This window comes from Rana temporaria, chromosome 3 (genome assembly GCF_905171775.1).
Source record: "Rana temporaria chromosome 3, aRanTem1.1, whole genome shotgun sequence".
Taxonomy (NCBI): Eukaryota; Metazoa; Chordata; class Amphibia; order Anura; family Ranidae; genus Rana; species Rana temporaria.
The window spans coordinates 431,086,575-431,111,724 of NC_053491.1; the positions used below are offsets into that span (position 1 = coordinate 431,086,575).

A 25,150-nucleotide genomic window follows, 5' to 3' on the forward strand; every position below is an offset into this window, starting at 1 on the left:
GGTACAGTATTCAAATAGTTAAAGCTGAACTCCAGACAGATATTAAAAGAAAAAATGTCAATAAAATGTGAATAATGTTCATTAAAAAAACTTTATTCAATGTATTTTTAAAGTGGAGGTTCCATCAAAAAAACTATTTTGCTTTAAACTGTAGCTTACGACTAAAAAAGAAAGAAAAAAAAGTTGTTTTTTTTTTTACTCATCTGGAAATGCCTGTTGCTATGCGGTCCCACGAAATCTGCCTTTGAAACCACCTAGGATTCTGACATCATCTCCCTCTAATGCTCCTGGGAAATGTGTGTCATTATTTCCCAGGATGCAGTGCGCTGTCCAATTATCACTCCCCATCCAAGACTTCCAGGAAGTAAGTGCCTGTAGGCTTCACAATGCCCACAAGCAAAATGACAACGGTGTAGATATAGTTTTATTAATATCTATGCGGATCGGCGGCGGATTGTAAAATAGTAAGTGACCAGATTTATATTATAAAAACGCAGGATGAAAGGACGTACATTTAAAAAATGCTAATTGTGGTTGGAACTCCGCTTTAAATGGAGCTAATATACATACCTGATGTTATTTTGATAATAGTCTCTTGTAATCCTCTGTTCAGAAACATTTAGATTGGGAGAGGAAGGGCAGCAATGGCGAGGATATTGTTGACAAAGAATAGAATGACATAAAGAAATGGGGTGACCTCCTCAGTTTGCTGGTTCCAGTCATGGGCTGGGTGCAGAGAGACAACAAAGTGTTTCACTTAAAGGGGTTATATGGGGGGCGTGTCCAAGATGGCGATGGGAGCAGACGTGTAACTGCTGAGCTCTCGGTCCGGAATTTCATCCTGCTTTGATCCTGGTGTGAAACCATCACTACCTGCCTTGCTACCTCCAGCTTTACCTGACGGAGCCCCCGGGGTATGCGGGGGACTAGACCTGGAGGCCGGGGGAGACGGAACAAGCCTGCTGCCCATAACCCGCCAAAACTCTGGCCTACTGCTTCTCCTTCAGCCGACCGCATGGAAGCCCAGAAGGAGCCACCGCCGGATGGCGCGATCCTCGCTGGTTCCCTGGCTTTCGACGCTCTAATGCTGGCCATCGCGAACTGTCAGTCCACACTTACCGTGAAGATTGATCATGTCCAGATTGAGACGGCCCTCATCCGACGGGATATGGACGTGTTCCGCGAGCGGGTGACGGAGGTGGAGCACAGGGTTTCCGGTATGGAGGACATGCAGAGGAATCCCCGGGCTGACTTGGTGTCTCTGAAATCCAGGGTGAAGGTGCTGGAGGCCAGGGCGGAAGACGCCGAAAACCGGAACCGCCGCAACAATTTGCGGGTCCTAGGCCTACCGGAGGGTGCGGAGGGACCAGACCCCGTCACCTTCATGGAGCGGCTGCTCCCCTCTCTACTCCCCACTGCCTGCTTCTCCCCGCACTTCTCTATTGAGCGAGCTCACTGCATTCCGGCGACCAGAGGCCCGCAAGGGGCCCCCCCGTGCACCTTCATCTTCAAGCTCCTTCACTATCGGGACAGGGACACGGTTCTCCGCGCGGCCCGTCTCCAGGGTGAGCTGAAGTTCGAGAACACCAGGCTCCTCATCTTTCCGGACTACTCTGTGGAGACGCAGCGCCAATGCAAGTCCTTTGATCATGCCCGTGCTCTCCTCCGGGAGAAGGGGATAAGGTACAGCATGCTGTTCCCCGCTAAATTGAGGGTGCAAGATGGCGAGCGCGTCCAGTTCTTCACTTCCCCCCGTGATGTCGTGGCCTGGGCAGAGACGCTGCCGCGCTGACTGCTTTTGGAACTACTATTTACGCTCCTTTCTGTGAGTATACTACAGGGGGACCCCTAATGTTTCTTTGGAGGGGGGTTGGACGTGCTGTGGACAGGTTGGGGCCATGTTTTGAGACTTGGCGGGATGGGAGGGTGGATGGCGCGATGCCTTGGCTTGTGTGTCACTCCCTTCCCCACCGAACTGCACTCCTGTTTCTCTTCTCTGCCCTGTCCCTGGCGGCTGCCGTAAATGCCACTGAGATGTCGGGGAACGTGCTGCTGCCCCCCCCGACCCCACCCCCCCTCTCCCCTGCGTGTGCCTGTGATGGCTACTCTGTTTGTGGTCCTGTGGAACGACCCTAATTCCGGCACACTTCTTTTCTGTTTTTGCGGTGTGTTCCCTCCAGGTGACTGTTCCCGTTCCTCCACCCTGTTGCTGGACTGCGCTTACCACTTAGATACTCTGGATGTGTCCCTCTGAAGTTTGTACCCCCGGGGCTCCGGGTGCTCCACACACTCTTATTTGTACCGGATACCTCAAGGAAGTTTTGTTTTTTGCTTTATTCTTTTTTGACCCTTTTGATCCAAAGGGGCGGACTGCCTTTTGTTCACTGCCCTCGGATCTGGCCTGAGGGCTGGTTGTTTCTGGGATGAAAACTCTCCTCTGTGTTCTGGGTGGGGTGGGGGGGGGGGTTGGGTGTGTTGGGCTGCTCTGTTGGCTCCCGTGTTTTTGTTTTCGCTCTATGTTACATGACAGTAATTTTTTCATCACATATAGCTGTACTGGCATGGAGTCATGGTCCTCCTCCCGGCCCTGCAATGGCTGTTGGGGATGCCCCATGTCTCCTGACCTGTGTTGATTCTCATAATATTTCTTTCACCAATTTGCATGGCTACTCTTGACGTCCTCTCCTGGAACACACGGGGGCTGAACTCCCCGATTAAACGCTCCAAAGGCCCCATACTCACGAGCAAACATGTCTGCTGAAACTGGCCCGCAGGCCAGTTTCAGCAGACATGTTTGCTCGTGTGTGGGCGCGAGCGGGCTGAATTCCAGCAAACATTTGCCCGCCGGGCCTTTTCCCAGCGGACAAATATTCCTGGACTTGTTTTAAAACAGCCCGCTGGAATTCAGCCCGCTCGGACATGTACGGTCGTCAGTACAGACCTACCGTACATGTCCAGGCGCCCGCCGTCCCTCGCATGCGTCGAATGACTTCGACGCATGCGTGGAAGCATTTTAAAGGCGGGCCGCCCACGTCGCCGCGTCATTGTCGCGGCGACACCGCGTCATCGACGCGGCGACACCGCGGACACGCCCCGCGTATTGTTTACGCGCGGACTTCTGTACGATGGTGTGTACAACCATCGTACAGAAGCCCTCTGGCAGACATGTATGGTGGAAACGGTCCGACGGACCGCTTTCACCATACATGTTTGTCCGTGTGTACCCGGCCTTAGTGTTTCAATTCATCAAGAAATACCATCCCCACGTGTGTGTGTGTTGCAGGAGACGCATTTGATAGGCAGTAGGTCCCTCAGCCTTTAAGAAGCCGTGGGTGGGACATCACTACCATTCCACCTACTCCAGCTACGCCAGGGGCGTTAGTATCCTTGTCCTCAAGTCGCTCCCCTTTAAGCTCCTTGATTTAGTTCTTGACCCGGATGGCAGGTATGTGATAGTATATGCGTTGATCCATAGCTTACCGTGGGTGTTGGTGGGCCTGTACCTGCCACCGTCTGCCTCCCTTGAAGTCTTGAACCTACTCGCAACTAAACTGGCCCAATTTCCATCTGACAATGTTGTACTACTGGGTGATTTTAACCTTGTCCCGGACTCTGCTATGGACCGGTGTGCCGGGCCTGGCACGACTCGGCAGGGCTTGGTGGCCTGGGCGGACACGTATGGCTTCACTGATGTATGGAGGTGGAGACATCCAAATGCTAAGGCCTTTACTTGCCACTCCGCTACTCACAAATCCTTCTCTCGTATAGACCTGGCCTATGTGGGGGCCCCGGTCCTGCCCAGAGTCTGGGATGTTCTCATTCTCCCTAGGGGTATTTCGGACCATGCACCGCTGCTTTTATCCTTGACAGTATCGGCTGACCCGACCGACAGACTCTGGAGACTTTCTAGATTCTGGACCACTGACGCGGGGGTGAAACCCCGGTTCCACGAATCCCTCAGGCAATACTGGTCTGACAACCCGGGCACGGCGGCGGAGACCTCTGTGTGGGACGCCTTTAAGGCCTCCTCCAGGGGACAGTATAAGTCGATTATAGCTGCGGTGCGACGGGAACGCAGGGAAGAACTTGCCAGGGCCGAGGGGGACGCGAGCAGACAGGAGGCCCTTTTTATTTGGACTCGGGACCCTCACCACTATGACCAGTTACAGTTGTTGACACGCCAGACTCCCTGACGGAGAAGAAACTACTCCACCAGTCGCAGCGTATCTTTGAGCAGGGGGAGAGGACGGGTAGACTCCTCGCCTGGCTGTCTAAGGAACAGTCGGGGGTCACCACCATTGCCCAAATTCTGGGCCATGATGGGTTCCCCCATTCTGCCTCGGGGGAGATTAACCAATGCTTCGTCACTTACTATCGGAGGCTGTATAGCTCCAGGGTGGATTATGAACAATCTGACTTGGTTGACTACCTGGAGACGGTGGATGTTCCTGTCCTCACCCCCTCTTCGGCGAAAATATTAGATGCCCCAATCAAGTTAGAGGAGATCCAGCGGGCACTGAAGATGATGCAGGGGGGAAAGACGCCGGGACCGGATGGGCTCCCGGTGGAATTCTATAAGACTTATGCTGAAGACCTTGCCCCCCGACTGTTGTCCCTTTTGTCCCGGGTGTCGGAGTCTGGGGCTCTTCCAGACTCGATGAGTGAGGCAGTGATAGTGGTCATCCCCAAGCCCGGTAAGGACCCTGCCCTCTGTTCCTCTTATCGACCCCATCTCGCTTCTCAATGTCGACGTTAAGATTTTCGCGAAGGTACTGGCCAACCGATTAAACACTGTCATTACGGCCCTGGTCCACCCGGACCAGACGGGCTTTATGCCTGGTCGAGGTACAGCTATCAATCTGCGTCGCTTACACACGCATTTGGCGGTTGCGGGGCCGGGTGCTCCGGGCGCGGTGGCCTCACTCGATGCTGAGAAGGCCTTTGATTCGGTCGAGTGGGGCTACCTCTGGACGGTTCTCTCCCGTTTTGGCCTTGGCTCCCATTTCCTATCCTGGATACGCATGCTCTATGCACATCCCAGGGCCCGCATCCGCATGAACGGCACCCTGTCGGACTCCTTCTCCCTAGGGAGGGGGACTAGGCAGGGTTGCCCGCTGTCCCCGGTGTTGTTCGCCCTGGCGCTCGAGCCTCTGGCTGCCCACTTGCGGGGAGACTCCGGGGTTAGGGGTATCCGGGTGGGCCCCTTGGAGGAAAAATTGTCCTTATATGCGGACGACTCCCTACTGTACCTGACAGACGCCTCCTCTTCCCTGCGAAATGCCCTTGCCCACTTTGATAACTTTAGTCAATTTCTGGGGATTCGAATCAATTGGGACAAGTCGATACTATTCCCACTTAATCCGTCGGTGCCCCGGGTGGACTCACATACGCCCCTTTGCTGGGTCGAGGAATTTACCTACATGGGGGTCCGTGTGGGCTTGGAACCGGGAAGTTATCTTACCAGGAATGTGCTCCCAGTGTTGGAGCAACTGACTAAGAAATGTGCGACGTGGCGAAGTCTCCCTCTTACACCGGTCGGGCGTGGTAATCTTATTAAAATGATATACCTACCCAAACTGCTGTATTTTTTCAGACAGACCCCAGTCCCTATCCCCCGGTCATTTTTCCGACAACTAGACGGTATAGTTACGACCTTTATCTGGGCTGGGCGTCCACCCCGGGTGGCGCGGCATACCCTTTATCTCCCGTTATCGATCGGGGGGCAGGCGCTCCCGAACGTTCTGATTTATTATTGGGTGGCGGCACTGGTCACGGTGCGATTGTGGTTTTCTCAACCCAAACAAAACCCGGCTGTCGCGTTGGAGGCTGCGGTGCTGGGCTCGTACGCGGCACTCTCCAACCTAGTCTTTAGGGGCCCCAGAGCGCACCCATCCGTCACTGGCCCCATGAGGACTGTCCTACAGGTATGGCGCTCCTCCAGGGTCAAGAACATTAAACCCGGGTCTGTCTCCCCCACACACCCTTATGGGCCAATCCTCTTCTTCCCCACCTATGCAGCCTCCCTGATCCTGCGTTATGGGCAAGAAGAGGTATCCTTACTCTCCGGCATGTGATGCCGAATGGCAAGATGGTGACATTCCAGGAACTTACCGCCTTCACCTCTCCTTCCAATTTTGATACTGGCAGCTCAGACATGCCCTTGACTCGCAGTTTTCGTGCCCGGTGACCCTCGAGTTCGACTCCATTGAGCGCCTCCTGATCTCGGGTGTGATGGGGAGCCCTCTGTCCTCCCTTTACCTCCGACTTACAGGGACTCGGGACATGGACACGGCCGGGGCTCTGAGCAAGTGGAGTGCGGACATCCCTGACCTTGACGAAGAGGTGTGGGAGGATTGTATCTCCTCCTATATCCCCTCTATGATAGCTTCCCGAGACCGTTTCATCCAACTGAAGTTTTTGCATAGAGCATACTACACACCGCAGAGGTTGGCTGGTATATTTTCCTCTAGGAGCCCGATCTGTACCTGTTGTCTAATTGACACCGGGACATTTTTCCACATGGTATGGTCCTATCCTAAACTGCGCACATTTTGGAGGGAGGTGGCTGACACCCTGTCCGATCTCTTTGGAGTGGACCAGGCTATGGATCCTCGCATGTTCCTGCTTAGCTATCTGGGTGAGATTGAGGGCGATAGATATGTCAAGCTTTGTATTACTTTTGCTTTGTTTTAGGGAGAGGGAGATCCTTCTTCGTTGGAGGGGCCCGGAGCTTCCCACGGGATCCTCATGGCGAGCGGCGATTGGGAAGGTTCTGCCACTGTACAGGATTACGTACGAAAGCAGGAACTGTCCAACGAAGTTCCAACTGGGTCGATGCCTCTGGCTAGGTGCCCTCCCCCCCCCCTGGTGGTGGGTCCCCCCCTATATGCTGGTGTATCCCACTCTTCCCTTGGTCCCCCCCTCCTTTTGGGTGGCTCTCCTCCTGTTCGGACCCCCCCCCTTGGGGATGGGGGTACATAGGATTATGGAGCGACAACTGGGATGACCTGATAACCTGATCTCCCCTGCTTGATCCTATTGCTTTATCGGTTTAGGCTCTGCTCATCTCTCTGTTATTTTTTGGCCCCTTATTACCGTAGTTACCTTGATTTTCCTAATCAATTTGTAAATGCAATCTGTGATTTAATGTATACACTTTGCTTTTCAACTATCATTGCTTCCTGTTACTTGTCAATATTTAAATAAAAAGAAAAACTTTTACTGTCAAAAAAGGGGGGGTTGTAAAGGTTCCTTTACCTCAATGCAGTCCTCCTTCACTTACCTCATCCTTCCATTTTGCTTTTAAATGTCCTTATTTCTTCTGAGAAATCCTCACTTCCTGTTCTTCTGTCTGTAACTACACACAGTAATGCAAGGCTTTCTCCCTGGTGTGGAGTGTCGTGCTCGCCCCCTCCCTTGGACTACTGGAGAGTCAGGACGCCCACTAACACACAGCTCCTTTCTCTATCTGCAACGTAGAGAGCGCCCTGACTCTCCTGTAGTCCAAGGGAGGGGGTGAGCATGACACTCCACACCAGGGAGAAAGCCTCGCATTACCGAGTTAAAAAATTATCCATTAGATGATCCCTCCCCAACACACTCACCCCAATTGATATACAGTAAAACCTTGGATTACGAGCATAATTCGTTCCAGAAGCATGCTTGTAGTCCAAAGCACTTGTATATCAAAGCAAATTTCCCCATAAGAAATAATGGAAACTCAAATGATTCGTTCCACAATCATTTATTCATAGGTCCTTTAGTTTAGTCCGATATAAAAAGATTATCGCAGTGTGATTGGTTGTATAACCATAAAATGTCCATCCACAAATGGAAGCCTCCACAAGGGGATTAGATCAAAATTAACCACTTAACGACCGCCTAACGCCAATATACTTTGGCAAAGCGGCACGGCTGGGCACAAGCACGTACAAGTACATCCCCTTTTAGAGACCAGCCATGGGCCGCGCGCGACCCGGTCGTGACTTCCATGACTGCGCCTGTGGGACCTGATCGTCGCCAGTGTCCTACGATTGGGTCACAGAGCTGAAGAACGGGGAGAGGTAAGTGTAAACAAACCTTTCCCCGTTAATCCTAGTGAGAGTGTCACTGATCGTCTGTTCCCTGTCATAGGGAACGACGATCAGTGACGTCACACGCCAAGCCACGCCCCCACACAGTAAGAATCATTCCCTTAATGACAATGGTCCCAAAATGGTGTCAAAAGTGTGCGATGTGTCCGCCATAATGTCGCAGTCACGATAAAAATCACTAATCACCGCCTTTACTAGTAAAAAAAAAAAATATTAATAAAAATGCCATAAAACAGTCCCCTATTTTGTAGACGCTATAACTTTTGCGCAAACCAATCAATAAATGCTTATTGCGATTTTTATTACCAAAAATATGTAGAAGAACTAAACTGAGGAAAATAAATGTTTTTCTATATATTTTTGGGGGGATATTTATTATAGCAAAAAGTAAAAAATATAGTTTTTTTTTCGAAATTGTCGCTCTATTTTTGTTTATAGCGCAAAAAATTAAAACCACAGAGGTGATCAAATACCACCAAAAGAAAGCTCTATTTGTGGGGAAAAAAATACGTCAATTTTGTTTTGGAGCCACGTCACACGACCGCGCAATTATCAGTTAAAGCGACGCAGTGCCGAAATGCAAAAAGGGCCTGGTCCTTTAGCAACAAAATCCGGGGCTTAAGTGGTTAAGTAGGAGCTACAGAGTATAAAAGAGAAGAGAGGCGCCTTTAAGTGTAGCAACATGTTGCTAAATGTTGTACCTTCAATAACCTGCCTAGCGGTATTCCCGAGTCTGGCTCGGGGTAAATTTTACATACCAAAAGCGGTGACCCCGAGCCAGACTCGGGATCGCTTTGCAGGATACAGGGAGAGTTACTTACCTTGTCCCTGGATTCTGCGATGTGTCCCCGCTGTGTGTGCGAGCTGTCTCTTCACTCGATTTACACACTGGTGACTGCCGAGTGCCGCCGAGCTCTGTTCCCGAGCAGCGCGATGCATTGGGGTGGAGTTCGGTGCCACAAATCAACAGATATTTTCTGTACTTGCTGAAAATGTTCTTAACCTAAAATTATTGCAGCCAGCAAATATAAATAGTAGTAAGTTGCAATATATAAATTTCCTTTAACTGGTTCCCGATGCACGTGGCCGGCGGGCGTGATCGCCGCCGACACACGCGTGATCGCATGCACGAGCGGGAGCACAGGGGTTTGTGTGTCTGAGGAGAGAAGGACAAAGTAGAAAACACGATCTGTCATCTCCTATAGTAAGTCCCCATCCCCCCACAGTTAGAACACACAATGGGGAACACAGTTAACCCCTTGATCGCCCCCTAGTGTTAACCCCTTCCCTGCCAGTGACATTTACATAGTAATCAGTACATATTTATAGCACTGATCGCTCTGTAAATGTTAATGGTCCCAAAAAATTTACAAAAGTGTCCAACCTGTCCGCTGCAACGTCACAATACCGCAAAAAAATCGCAGATCACCGCCATTACTAGTAAAAAAAATCTAAAATAAAGAAAAACGCTATATAAATGCCATAAATCTTTCCCATAGTTTGTAGACACTATGACTCGGATTCACAAAGCACTTGCGCCGACGTATCTCGAGATACGCCGCGTAAGTGCAAATATGCGCCGTTGTATCTGTGCGCCGTGCCCACAAAACTAGATACGCCTGAAAATAGGCTTCATCCGACCGACGTAACTTGCCTACGCCGGCGTAGCGTGGGCGCATATTTACGCTGGACGTATTTGGCGCTCCCATTGATTTTCTATTCACATATGCAAATGAGGGAGATACGCCAATTCACGAACGTACATGCGCCCGGCGCAGGCTACGCGATGTGTGTGCAAGTTGTACGTCCGGCCTAAAGTTATTCCCCATATATGAGGCGCAACCCATGCAAAGGTATGGACGAGGGAACTCAAGCCGTCGTATTTTACGTCGTTTACGTTGTACGTGAATATGACTAGGCGTAGGTTACATTCACGCCGTAGGCAGTGATCCGTCGTATCTTAGGCATTCGTTCCGACGTGATTCTGAGCATACGCACTGGGATGCGTCCACGGGACGCTGCATGCGCCGTTCGTTATTCGTATCTATCTGGCGCTCGGCCCATCATTTGCATGGGGTCGCGCCTCATTAGCATGGCTCATGCCCACTTCCACCTACGCCGGATTACGCCGAGGAAACCCAGCACAGTTTGGGAGGCAAGTGCTTTGTGAATTCTGTGCTTGCCTCTCTGCGCTGCGTCAGCGTAGCGTATATTAGATACGTTACGGCGGCATAAATATGCGCCGATGTATGTGAATCCGGGCCAATAACTTTTGCACAAACCAGCCCATATACATTTATTGTGATTTTTTTTTTTAACCAAAAATATGTAAAAGAATACATATCGGCCTAAACTGAGGAAAACTTTTTTTTTTTTGGGGGGGATATTTACTATAGCAATAAGAAAATTTCGTTTTTTTCAAAATTGTCGCTCTTTTTTTGTTTATAGCGCAAAAAATAAAAGCCGCAGAGTATCAGTATTTATTGAAAAAATAAAAGGAAAACAGAAACATAAAAGGGGAAGGGGGAAGAGCATATAAGACAAAGGTCAGATACATCCAACAGGTTATCATTACATAAAGATCCGGCCACGCAGGGCCGTCAAACAGTGGAGTTATATATCAAACAATGCACATTGTGTAAGCAGGTATGAACCGCCAGTGTCAGACGTAAACTCAGCCATGAGGGCCGGTCCAGCAGCCAACACCCTAAGGTCGTCCGCGGCCGGCTCGGCCCCCCCGGCAACATGGTGGCCACATGGGCCACAACCAGAGATGGTGTGGGAGCGAACACCCAAGGTGTGATATCTCGGAGGGGGAAGAGCTGAACTTTCCGCTAGACCACCCGAGCCTGGGTATGAGCCAGGAGGGAGATCTGCGCGAGAGCCCTGCCAACCCAGGCGAGCCATAGGGCTCAAGACCGAACCAGAAGCCCACGTCCGGGGCGGAGGGGGGGTACTGAGACCTCCAACTAACCACCCACCACCCCCAGGTGAGCTCCGGGTCAGGGCCAGGGATCGGCAAAGGCCCCCAGGCGGGCTATGGGGTAAACCAAGGTCTAACAATTTGCTCCAACTAGCCCAACACCACACTCAACATTCTTAAGGAGTAACATCTCCATCACCGGTCACAAGCCGTAACAATAAAAGGGAGTAGACTTTGGGAGGGGAGAGGATGAGAGGGAGATAAGGGTCTGGGAAAGAGAAGGAGCACAGGTAAGACATGTAGGGAGAAAGGGGAGGAGAGGGAAAAGAGGGGGGGTAGAAAAGAAAGAGTAGAGAAAGGAACAGTGCGTACCTTGTTAGTGAGAAAAAATAAGACTTGTCCGCTTCCACACCGGGCGCTCCACCCCAACAACAAACATCAGTGCCGGACGGCCATCTCCTTAACCAAGTGCTGGTGGATCCAGCTGCTCCCCATCGAGAGCTTGCAGCCTGCGAGTCTTAAGGGAGGGCTCCGCCAATTCCAGCAAAGCCACGTCTAGACTAGAGGGGACAAAAACAGGGTCCGAGACATAGTCTGTCCACGGTGCCCACACGGTCATATGTCGGTCATGGCGGTCGCGACAGGTCGCCACCCATCTCTCAGCCTCTCCGATGTCACTTACCGCCCGTATCCATTCCTCGCGACCAGGTACTCTAGACTGCTTCCAGTACACCGGAAGCAGCCTCCTGGCTGCATTGAGTAAGTGTGGAATTACACTCTTCTTATAGTGACTGAGAGGAATTGTTGGGACATGGAGAAGAAAGTGCACCGGAGAGAAGGGTATGTCAACCCCGGTGATCGTCAGTATCTGATCTTTAACGTCCGCCCAGAAGGGCTCAATCAGGGGGCAGCTCCACCATATGTGGATGAGTGTGCCCCTGTGCCCGCACCCACGCCAACACAGCCCGGATTCAGTTGGGTAAATACACGCCAAGTCCGCCGGCACACGGTACCAGCGAGACAATAGTTTAAAATTTGTCTCTTGTGTTTTAGAGTCCACAGAGGAAGAATGAGTGAGGCGGTATAGATGGGTCAGTTGTGCGTCCGTAAGGACCTGATCCAAATCTCTCTCCCATTTCCGTATGTAGGCGGGCACGGGCAGAGGGGCAGCAGAGCCCAGCAAACGGTAGAGTTCAGACACCAGGTGTGGGGTAGGTTCATCATTAATGAACAGACTTTCAAACGGGGTGACAGAAGAGGGATCCCTTATCCTGTGGCCCTGTTTTTCAAAAAAGTGGTGTAGTTGCCTATACCGCCAGAAATTCATCCGTGGCCCCTGTCTCCCCGTCGGAAGGGTCTCGTAATCCAGGAGTTTACCATCCTTCATGAGCTTCCCGCAGCTGGCGTTCCCGTCCTCTACCCATGGCCCAAAAAAGGCCATTTGCTCCCCCGGAGGGAACCAAAGGAAGCCACCTAATGGGGCCAGCGGCGACACAGGGGGAGACAATTTAAGCGTAACGTTCAGTCTATCCCAGAGCGCGAGCACATGGGTCGTCAATGGAGAGGTTGTCTCTGATAGACCCCTGTGTTCCCGCTGTAACCACGGTGCGCAAGGCATTTCTCCAGAGATACCCAGAGCTTCGATTGAGAGTGGAAACGCCAGTTCAGTATCCTTTGGAGAGCAACTGCCCTATAATATCGTCTAATGTAAGGAAGTCCCAGCCCGCCCTCTGTCTTAGAGCGCTTTAACGTCTTGAGAGCTATTCGGGGCTTACGCGCGCTCCAGATAAATTCAGTCAGCATGCTAGAGAGGCGATCAAAGAACAGTCTAGGCAATCTAATCGGGAGCATCTGGAAATAGAAAAGGATACGCGGTAGAATGTTCATCTTCACCACGTTCACCCGGCCAAACCAGGTGAAGGCAGTGCGAGTCCACTTAGTAAGATCATCCTTAATCGCAGCGAGCAAAGGGGGGAAGTTTGTCTTGTACAAGGCTTCATACCTATCCGTGAGTCGTACTCCTAGGTAGCGTAAGGATGTGTTGGCCCATGAGAAAGGAAAGGCAGCTTTGAGTCTGTTTGTTAGGTCTGGGGTCAAGTTAATAGGGAGGATCTCCGATTTGTCAAAATTTATTTTGAAATTGGATAGGGTGCCAAAGTGGTTAAGTTCCTTCAGCAGGACCGGCAACGAGAGCAGTGGGTTCGCGAGATGAAAAAGAACATCGTCAGCGTAAGCTGAGAGTTTATGTTCCGCATTCCCAACCTGCAAGCCCCTAATATCACCATTAGCCCGAACTGTACGGAGCAGGGGCTCCAGTACCAGAGCAAAGAGGAGGGGTGAGAGTGGGCACCCCTGCCTCGTGCCTTCCTGATGGGGAAGCGGGAGGAAAGGGTACCATTCACCTTCACCTGTGCACATGGATCAGAGTACAGAGCCAAGATGGACGCCAACATATGGGGGCCCAAGCCCAAATGTTTAAGTACCTCCTGCAGGTACGACCAGTCCACCCGGTCGAATGCCTTTTCGGCATCAGTGGAAATGATGAGGTAGGGCTGGGGGTCTGCACAGGAGCGGGCCCAGTGAATGAGCTGAACCGCCCGTATGGAGTTGTCCCGCGCCTCCCTGCCCGGGATGAAGCCTGTCTGATCAAGGTGCACAAGTCCAGGCAACAGATGTTTGAGCCTATTGGCCAATATTTTCGCTAGGATCTTCACGTCTAAGTTAAGGAGCGTGATAGGGCGGTAACTCTGTGGGGCGGCGGGATCCTTGCCCTCCTTCGGGATCACAGTAATATGGGCTAGTAAAGCTTCCGGTGGAATTGTCGTACCCCCCGCTATAGAATTAAAGTAGCGCAATAGTGGGTTTTCTAAGTGGGAGAGAAAGGTCGCAAAGTATGCCTTGGTAAACCCGTCCGGGCCCGGGCTCTTCCCAGCGGGTAGAGACCCAATCGTCGATCTAAGTTCAATCAGGGTGATTGGTTGTTCTAAAGCTGAGGACTGGTCGTCCGTGAGCGAGGGGAATCCCGACGAGGTCAGATTGTCTCGAATCGCCTGACATTTCGCAGCCCGCGCCGAAGAGGAGAGATCAGAGTTCAAATCATACAAAGCGGCATAGTACGCCCGAAAGCCCGCTGCGATTTTAGAGGACAGCACCGTCGGAACCCCCGAAGGGGAATTTAATTTATGAACATGCATCTGCGCCGTCCGTGTCCGGAGCGCCCGTGCTAGCATGTGACCGCACTTGTTCCCATGTTCGTAGAACCTATGGGACATGTGGCGGAAACGCTTGTGTGTCTGCCTGTCCAGAAGCCGCAGGAACAACTCCCGCAGTTCCGTCAGGGTACGCAGTGCCTCTGGGCCCCCCGTCGTTTTATGGTCGAGTTCAGCTTTCTGGAGGGCGGTGTACACCCTGTGAAAGTCCGCCATGCGTTCTCGCTTCAGCCGGGAGCCTTGAGAAATCAATGCCCCCCTGATCACGGCCTTATGGGCCTCCCATAACGTGCCCTCACTCACGTCAGCCGTGGAGTTCTCGGAAAAATAGTGGGACAAGGTGTCTGAGATTTCTCCCACCACCCCCGCGTCGTCTAGTAGGTTGTCATTCAGTCGCCATGTCCAGGATCGACGTGAACCTGAGGGTAAGGCAAAGACCGCCGACACCGGCGCATGGTCCGAGATGGTGATCTGTCCTATGGAGGCAGATCTCAAAAGCTCCAGGGTGTTTCCGGTCCACGTACAGGTGATCTATGCGGGTGTAGACGTCATGTACCTTAGAGTAATAGCTAAAGTCGCGGTCAGACGGGTGTAGTGTTCGCCAGCTATCCGTCAGGAGGAGGGATTGGAGGGACTTACGGAAGTGTTTGAGGAACGCGTAGAAATGTGTGGGCCTAGCATGAGAAGTGTCAAGTAAGGGGTCAGGGCTGACATTGAAGTCCCCCCCCAGGATCAGGAAGCCCTCCCTAAACTCGCCCAGACGTTCCAACATAGTGTCGAGGAACCCCAGCTGATTAACATTAGGGGCATAGATAGATGCGAACGTGTAGGTGTGTCCAGCCAGGGAGCCCTTCAGAAATACGTAGCGGCCTAGGGGGTCTATTCGGGTGTCAGTGGGCTGAAAGGGGCATGACCTGTGTATAGCTATTGCGGTACCCCTGGATTTAGGGGTTGGAGATGTACTAATAAACCACTGGCTAAAGAGGTGTTTAGGGAGCCTGGGTAGCGACTGTGGCGTAAAGTGGGTCTCTTGCAAGAAGACCACCTGCGTTTTGAGCCTTTTCAACTCCCACCAGAGCTTGCTGCGCTTGTGGGGGGAGCATAAGCCTCTAACATTGTAGGAGCTTACCTGTAGGGTGGCCATAGGTGTGTCCGGAGAGGATAGAGTCGCTGATAGATACGGGGCGCACGGTGTGGAAGGCGGAGCAGCAAGACGCACCTAGGAGAGAGAGGAGTAGGAGGAAGGCGAGGGGAGGAGAGAAGAAAAAGGGAAAAAAGGACAGGTGGAAGAGTGGGAAGAGGGGAGACAAAATGACAAGCATCAATAGTCAGTAAATGCATAGTAAACACGGCAAAAAAAATAAAAGGAGAGGGGGGGAAAGGCCGAGACCAAACAGTCTAGCCAAGTCACTATGGACCCTGTCCGGGACCTCGATCCTTTACGGAGGGGGGGCCCGGACCCTAGTCCAAGATCCCAAAGGGGATCAGTACCCAAAAAACAAAAAAGGGTAGCCTACTGGGGGAACGTGGCCAACACAACAAGAGGGAAAGGAGGGGGCGTCCGCCACCGACCACCGCATCAGGCGTAGAGCGGTATGTGGGAGAGGAAAGGGAGCTAAGTGTCAAAGGTGGCAGTCCCAAGGGGTATAGGCAACAGGGAGCCCAAACAGTTGGGAATGGGCACATCGGTATTAGGAATCATCAAGCATCTCCGGCCGGAGATGGAGTAAAGGAGAATCAGTCTCCGACTGGAACAGGTCCTTGCGAGGACTCGGAAAGGCGTTGTCTCCGTCTGCGGTTCCTGCGTTTAGCCGTTTGCCAGGGGCCCGAAGGCGGGAGGGCGAGGGTAGGGACCTCCGACGACGTCCGCCAGTCCGGGAAGTCCACCGGGTCCAGGTCAAGAGACGAAAGGAAGTGTGGCAAATCATCCTTCGTGCGTAGAGTCACAGTTCTGCCATCTTTGGTAGCCTGAAGATAGAAGGGGAAACCCCAGCGGTATGTCAGGCCTGCGTCTTGTAAGGCCGCCAAAAGGGGTCGCAGCAGCCTTCTCTGCATAAGGGTGCGCCTTGAGATGTCCTGGTAAAATGTCAGACGAGCACCATCAAAATCGTAATGGGTTTTACCCCTCATCTTCTGCATTATACGGTCCTTGAGTGTGTATTTATGGAGTTTGCAGATGACATCTCGCGGGTTTTTCACGTCTTGCGACGGTGGTTTAAGTGCTCTGTGTGCGCGGTCAATCTCCACCGCAGCCGTAGCAGGCAGGCCTAAAATGTCTTTAAATATGTCTTCCAATGTAGGAGTTATATCCCTTGCTCCGGTCGCTTCAGGCAAGCCCCTTATCCTGATATTCGCCCTTCGGCTGCGGTTCTCCATGTCATCTAAATGACACAGCAAGGCCTCAATTTGATGGCTCTGAGCTGAACATTTCTCCTGTAGCTGCGAGATGACTGGGAGCACATCCTCTAGCTTCTGCTCCAGGGCTTCTACCCTATTGCCCAGATGGGTAGTGTCCGTCTTTAATTGGGCCACATCCTCTTTCAGGGCCCTCTCAACCCGGTCTGCAAAGCGCTCTAGGTCTGCTTTGGTGGGGAGGGCCCAAATATGGCGCCTGATGTCTGCGTCTTCCAGGGGGTCAGGCTCTTCAGAGAGGCCCAGGAGAGAGGAGGGCGAGTGCGGGGAGATCGGGGCTGTCGGGTCACTCACCAGCGACGGAGAAGGCCTGGGGGAGCTCGGTTGCAGCTGGGATCGGGTCGTCGGAGCCTGCGAGGCTGGAGCAGCGCTCTGTGATCTCCCGGCCGGCGCCATCTTGGATGCCTCGCGGCCGCCTCTGGTCGGCTCCACGAGGAAGGAATCGAGCTGCCCCTGTCTCGAGCGGTCTCCCCGAGGGGTCTGCGGGGGTGCCCGGATCTTCTGCGACATGTCAGGGGACAGACGGTAAGCAATCCTCCCTTGTAGCTCAGGTTAGGTGCGGCGGTGAATCGGAGCGGCAGACACACGCGTCCTCACTCCTCCATAGCCAGGACACGCCCCCGCAATTGTCAGTTAAAGTGACGCAGTGCTGTATCGCAATAATGGCCAGGTCATTGGGCAGCCAAATCTTCCGGGGGTTAAAGTGGGCCTATACCCCTACACCCCCAAACACAAAAATGCCCTGCTGCATGCTGATATGGAAACACTACCAAGTCCTATGTTTAGTAAAAGATGTATTTTCTACTAGTGGTATAGCCCGGGACTCAGGGATGCACCCTGGGAAGGCTGCATCACCTCCTGTTCCTTCCAGGGAGATCTCCGGAGAAAAATGTAAGATCTCTCAAGATTCCACAAAATCTACTTTAAATGTATTCATAAAGCTATTATTATCCAGAATCACAGACTATGACATCCCATGGTTTCTATTATATAATTTCCAGATTAGTTACAATCAACCAAAAAGTCTGTTAGGTTCCCATTAGCCCATGTATTTCATATGCCTATTTTCTTGTCTACCTTGTAATATATTATAAGATCAATAATCTTTTTTTTTTTTTTTTTTTTTTTACAGAGGAAGGCTCTGCAACAACTGCATTAAATTCAAATCTTACATGTCGCAAACCTGTAACAGGTAAGTGAACTGTGCAGGGATGTTTAACCCCTTCACGCCTAAGGGTAAAACAAATCGTAATGCCTAAGCACAATTTTGCAACTTTATGTGTTAGTAGAACCTTACATATCATTAACTACTTTGTGCATCCAGGAGGATTATATATTGTTTTTTTTCAGGACAAATTGGGCTTTCATGGTGGTTGTAAATGGTAATGGATATGGACCAGATTTTTTCTTATTATCAAAGGAACACTGTCCCAAAATAGTAAAAAAAATATATATATATATATATTTTTTTTAATTTAGCTGCATATTTTTTGTAACTGCCATAACCTATTACCAAAGAACAACCCAAAATAAATTCTCCTGCTCCCAATGATCGCAGTGATACCACATATGTGTGTGTTCTTTGTTGTTTGTACCCGTAGTACAGCCCAGATACATTAGTGTGCCTTTTGCTTTTTTTTTTTTTACCTACCCAAAACCTACTGACACAAAATGACACTAATACTAATTTAATATTTTTTTTTAATCCTGCCCAAAATATACTGATCATGACCTTTGACCCTGACTTTTGCCCCTGGCCTTGACCTTTGACCCAAACAATAACCCTGGCACAGACCCAGATCAAACATAGATCTAGGTATTTTTTCTTTATTTTTTATTTTATTTTTTATTGTTATTATTACATTTTTCATACACACCTTATTTATTTTTGCAAGGAGAAAAAAAAAGATACAATATATCTTTCTTCTCCATTCACAGAGAGAGAAACACAGGGGCGGGCTTCACAGTGACCAATCACTGTGATAACCAATCATAGGCTACCTCAGCGATCATCTGAGCCAAAACCAGGATTTCCGGGTCCCGTAGGTTAGTTAGCTCTTGATGAGACCCTGGTCTCTGTGCTGGGAGTGCTCTGTCCCAGCACAAAGACAGATATGTAGATACTGTATGCAGCCCCACAGAAAATAAGCCAGTCCAGCGAGACTGCATATCTGTATACTGTTGGCATCAAGGGGTTAAATTAAGGAGTCCAAAATGTAAGAATAGCCATAGAACATATTGTAAGTGATCTGCAGGACCAATAGATTGATGTATTTTGCTAACTTTTGTTTTTTACTATGCATTTACATTTTTGGGCTGAAGTTTACTTTGTACTTTTATATATTCAAGATTGCCAACATGAAAACTTTAAGGCTGCAGTCACACCTTATGTGCATTTTTTTTTGGTGCATTTTTATGCCTGACTTGCACGTTTTTATACAGCGTTTTTTTTTAGCCAATAGAGAAAACTATCATCTACTGCATTATTTGTTGCTAGGTATTGTAGCTTTTTTAGCTTTTCCATTAGCTTTTTTTTTTATTTTTTTTTTATTATTAATATTAATTTATTATAATTTTTTCATTGGTGTAAGGGTTTAGAGTTATAGTTAGGAGTAGGGGTTAGAGTTATTTATTTTTTTGTTAGGGTTAGGGCAGGGTTTGACAAATTTGCTTGGAATCTAGGAGCCAGATAAAGTTAGGAGCCAGAAAACGCGCCCCGTCCCGACGAGCTTACACGCAGAAGCGAACACATACGTGAGTAGCGCCCGCATATGTAAACTGTGTTCAAACCACACATGTGAGGTATCGCTGCGATTGGTAGAGTGAGAACAATAATTCTAGCCCTAGACCTCCTCTGTAACTCAAAACATGCAACCTGTAGATTTTTTTAAACGTCGCCTATGAAGATTTTAAAGGGTATAAGTTTGTCGGCATTCCACGAGCGGACGCAATTTTGAAGCGTGACATGTTGGGTATGAATTTACTCGGCGTAACATTATCTTTCATAATATTAAAAAAAAATGGGGATAACTTTACTGTTGTCCTATTTTTTAATTAAAAAAAGTGTAATTTTTTCCCAAAAAAAAGTGCGCTTGTAAGACCGCTGCGCAAATACGGCATGACAGAAAGTAATGCAACGATCGCCATTTTATTCTCTAGGATGTTAGGATAAAAAATATATATAATGTTTGGGGGTTCTAATTAGAGGGAAGAAGATGGCAGTGAAAATAGTGAAAAATTACATTAGAATTGCTGTTTAACTTGTAATGCTTAACTTGTAATACCAACGGCCACCACCAGATAGCGCCAGCTTACACATCTGGTGGTAATAACTTGTAATACCAACGGCTCACCACCAGATGACGCCAGCTCACAAAAATAAATAAATAAATAATAATAATAGTAGTACAATAAATATTACTACTACTAATAATAATAATAATTGTAAAATAAATACTACTACTAATAATAATAATTGTAAAATAAATACTACTACTACTACTACTACTACTAATTGTAAAATAAATACTACTAATCCTACTAATAATAATAATAATAATAATAATAATAATAATTGTAAAATAAATACCACTACTACTACTACTACTACTACTACTACTACTACTACTGCTACTACTACTACTACTACTACTACTAATAATAATAATAATTGTAAAATAAATACCACTACTACTACTACTACTACTACTACTACTGCTACTACTACTACTACTACTACTACTACTACTAATAATAATAATAATAATATTAATATTAATAATAATAATAATAATAATAATAATAATAATAATTATTTTAAAATAAATACTAATAATAATAATAATAATAATAATAATAATAGTAAAATAAATACTACTACCAATAATAATAACAATAATAATACTAGTAATAATAATAATAATAATAACAATAACAACAACAACAACAACAACAACAACAACAACAACAACAACAACAATAATAATAATAATAATAATAATAATAATAATAATGTTAGGAGTTGGGATTAAGATTAGGGGTTAGGGTTATTTTTTTTTTTTGTTAGGGTAAGGGTGTTAATACTACTACTACTACTACTACTACTACTACTACTACTACTACTAATAATAATAATAATAATAATAATAATAATAATAATAATAAATTCATAATTGTAAAATAAATACAATAAATCATCATAAATAAATTCAATAAATGTATTCTAAGTAACAATAAATACGTAATTAACCCCTAACCATAACCCTTAAAAAATAAATAATAAATTACTAAACACCCTAACCCAAAATAAATAAATTATTACTATTAGTAATCTATTTTTTTTTGTTCAGGTTTGGGGGTTTATTTATTATTATTATTTATTCAGTATGACAGTAACCGGCGCTAGAGGAATCATGTGGCTGCAGTAGAGAGCAGAGCCAATGCTTCTTGTATCTCTCCTGTCACAGGCAGAGTACATTTGGTATCACTCTGTCTGGGACAGGAGGCGACGCTATACAGAAAACATCAGCTCTGCTTCCTCTAGAGCCAGCTCCATTTTTCACACTGATATGCTCGGGAATGGCGGGTCAGGACAGGAACTCACGATCTGTGTTTGCCGACCTGCCATCCCAGAGCAGGAGGTGACGGGCCACATGTGGCCCACGGGCCAGTGTTTTGGAACCCCTGCGTTAAGGTAAAAAAATGGAATTGTAAAAATGTAAAAAAAAAAAAAAAATCTTCCAATTATTTTCAATCACCAAATGTGTTCTTGTTTTAAATAAGATTGAATTAAAGTTTTAATGTTTCGTGGAAGCCTTTGTTCCAACGCAATTTTATATGGATAGTTTGGATAGGCCTGTTGAAATAATTTTCTGACTTGCAATGCTGAATTTCTTTACTATGTATCGCATGGGACAGAAATTGTGTCTGATTTGAATGTTAAATGATTACATCAATGATAATGTACACATAAAGTATGATGTGATAAATAGGTTATCTCTGTGTATCTTTCTGTCTTTCTGTAGATGGAACAGAGTGTCCTGGTAATAAGAAGTGCCCAGTAAATGACGAATGTGATGACTCTTCACAATGTCCCTGTATGGATGGATACAGATCTTATAATGATACAGTAGGCAATATCAGTATAATCACTTGTGAAGGTGAGTAAATCTGCACTTGGTGACCAACGTTATGGTGACACAGTGAAAGTTATCACATACATTCAAAAATATGGAAGAAATGGGAATCCCGCCTATTCTAAATATGTAGTACTCACCGAATAATTATCAGGGGGTGTAGTCAATAATATACTATACCAACAAACAGAAAAATAAAAAACACAAAAAGATTTCTACACACCTTAAAGAGTTAAACTACAACGAGAATTTACAGTGGAACCTTGGATTACGAGCATAATCCGTTCCAGGAGAATGCTTTTAATCCAAAGCACTTGAATATCAAAGCAAGATTCCCCATAGAAGTCAATGGAAACAAAGATAATTCATTCCACATTGACTTCTATTGTATGCAGTACCGCATGTGGCCAGAGGTTGGGGCGCCAACTCAAAAATACTCGGAGATCACTTGGATGCACTCGGAAATGCTCAGAAACGCTTGGGAATGGAGTATTTGCGAGTGCATCCAAATGACTCCGAGTGTCACCGGCGCCCCCGCACCTCTGGCCAAATGCGGTACTGCACAAAGCAGAGGCTTGAATCCTGCTCCTTTTGTGAGACAACACTCGCAAAGCGAGTCAGGATTTAAAAAAATAATAGCTTGTATTGCGAAACACTTGTTAACCGCATTACTCGCAATCTGAGGTATTACTTTATTATCATTCTGTCACCCTGATGACATCACTGCAATACCAGAGACTGTAGGAGTGAATGTATGTGATAACAGCAAACAGAAAAATAAAAGTCCCCTTTGGGAAGGGTAAGACCTTTAAGGAATTCCCATTTTATATAGGGAATCCTCCTTTGGTCTATATGGGGGGGATCTAGGGCATTGTGCTAATAACCCTTTTGTACATGCAAGGAAAAAAAATGAATTTTTGCTTGCCGCTATTGGATGATGGAAGTCAAGAGAACTTTTGCTCATTTACTAAGCTCTGAAGCAACAGCCTATTTGCGTTTAGGAAATCAACCCCATTTTGTTTTATGGATATCATTTTGAGCAGGAGATGGAAGCTGTATGTAACAAGATGCTACACCTGAACAGACAACTTTTAAAAATGATTTATTTCCATGCCAAGGTTACAGGGCCCTCTGATAACTCCTGTATTGAATTGTAATGTAATTGTACTGTTTGCCCCAACATTGCAAAGCACTGCGCAAACCCTTGGCGATATACACATCCTGTATGAATAATAATAATAAGTCAACGTATACTACACACATTGGGCTAGATTCAGGTAGGGGGACGTAAGTTTGTGCGGGCGTATGTTATTTACGCTACGCCGCCGCAATTTAGAGAGGCAAGTGCAGTATTCACAAAGCACTTGCTCCGTAAGTTGCGGCGGCGTAGCGTAAATCTGCCGGCGTAAGCGCGCCAAATTCAAATTGTCAAGAGGTGGGCGTGTTTTGTGTAAATAAAACATGACCCCACGTAAATGACGTTTCTCATGAACGGCGCATGCGCCGTCCGTGAACGTATCCCAGTGCGCATGCTCCTAATAATGTCGCAAATAGTCAATGCTTTCGACGTGAACGTAATTTACGCAAACCCCTTTTCGCGAACGACTTACGCAAACGACGCAAAATTCGACGCTGGCCCGACGTCCATACTTAACATTGGCTATGCCTCATATAGCAGGAGCAGCGTTACGCTGAAAAAAGCCTTACGCAAACGACGTAAAAAAATCCGCCGGGCGCACGTACGTTTCTGAATCGGCGTATCAAGCTCATTTGCATATTCTACGCTGAAATCAACAGAAGCGCCACCTAGCGGCCAGCGTAAATATGCACCCTAAGATACGACGGCGCAAGAGACTTACGCCAGTCGGATCTTAGCCTAATTTCGGCGTTTCTTGCTTTCTGAATACAGAAAGAAGATACGCCGGCGTAGCTTTGAATTTACGCGGCGTATCAATAGATACCCCGACGTAAATTCTTGCTGAATCTAGCCCAATCTCTTTAACATAAAAAGTACAACATAGCTTATGAGCAGGCATGAGTAATGGCGCATCATATAAAAAAAAGTGTACAATTTTACAATGGTAGTAAATATTAATTAAATAATCAGAAGGGGTATGGATGGAAAACCTGATGAAAGAAGGTCTCAGAGGGATAGGGGGTTAGAAGGAGATGTGATACCAAGGATACCAAGGATTTGGCCTAGAGCTGAGGATTTGTGACTTGAGGCTGAACTATTAGGCCGTGTTCACACCTATGCGAATTGAGTGCGGCTTAAACCGCATCCAATTCGCATAACATTATAAAATACATTGGATTTTAATGAGGCTGATTCTGCATTTCAGGGTAGGGGCGCTTGCTCCCATCCGGCTGTGCTGTGATTTGTCACACCACATGCCGATTACCAGGTCCCGGCCAATGATTGTCCGGGAACTTCCCCGAACACAGCTCTGTGAATGTAAGCAACACAAAGCTGTGTTCAGTAACAGGGGGTCTCTTTGCTTGTTCATTCCCTGCTGAGCAGCACATATCACACACATAAACACTTGTATGGAGCACATTTAACCCTTTGATCTCCCTAGATGTTAACCCCTTCCTGCCCAGTGTCATTAGTACAGTTACAGTGCATATTATTAAAGGGATTGTAAAGGTAATTTTTGTTTCCCTAAATAGCTTCCTTTACCTTAGTGCAGTCCTCCTTCGCTTACCTCATCCTTCCATTTTGCTTTTAAATGTCCTTATTTCTTCTGAGAAATCCTCACTTCCTGTTCTTCTGTCTGTAACTCCACACAGTAATGCAAGGCTTTCTCCCTGGTGTGGAGAAAGCCTCTTGAGGGGGAGGGGGCGAGTAGGAGTGTCGGGACACTCTCTACGTTGCAGATAGAGAAAGGAGCTGTGTGTTAGTGGGCGTCCTAAAACTCCTGCTCGCCATCTCCCCCCTCAAGAGGCTTTCTCCACACCAGGAAGAAAGCCTTGCATTACTGTGTGGAGTTACAGACAGAAGAACAGGAAGTGAGGATTTCTCAGAAGAAATAAGAACATTTAAAAGCAAAATGGAAGGATGAGGTAAGTGAAGGAGGACTGCGCTAAGGTAAAGGAAGCTATTTAGGGGAATTTTTTTTACCTTTACAACCCCTTTAACACTGATCACTGTATTAATGTCACTGGTGATGTCAGTGGCAGTTATTTAGTTCCCCCCAGCGTCAATTAGTGTCACATTGTCTGCCTCACTATATCGCAGTCCCGTTATAAATCGCTGATCTCTGCCATTACTAGTATATATAAAAAAAAAAATGATAAAAATCCAGTATATATAACATAGTTTGTCGACACTATGGCGTTGATCTACTAAAGAGCAAAGGACTGTGCACTCTGCAAGAG

At 47.7% G+C, this 25,150-nt stretch overlaps 1 protein-coding gene across 5 annotated transcripts in view; it reads left to right on the forward strand.

The window, feature by feature from the left end:
* Positions 1-25,150, forward strand: part of ADGRE5 (adhesion G protein-coupled receptor E5) — a 176,156-nt gene that overhangs the window by 71,311 nt on the left and 79,695 nt on the right. For all 5 annotated transcript variants that reach the window (XM_040346330.1, XM_040346334.1, XM_040346331.1 and 2 more), the window contains 2 exons: positions 17,770-17,829; positions 21,662-21,796. In XM_040346330.1, coding sequence (XP_040202264.1) covers positions 17,770-17,829; positions 21,662-21,796 — 195 coding nt within the window. The remainder of the gene's footprint in view (positions 1-17,769; positions 17,830-21,661; positions 21,797-25,150) is intronic.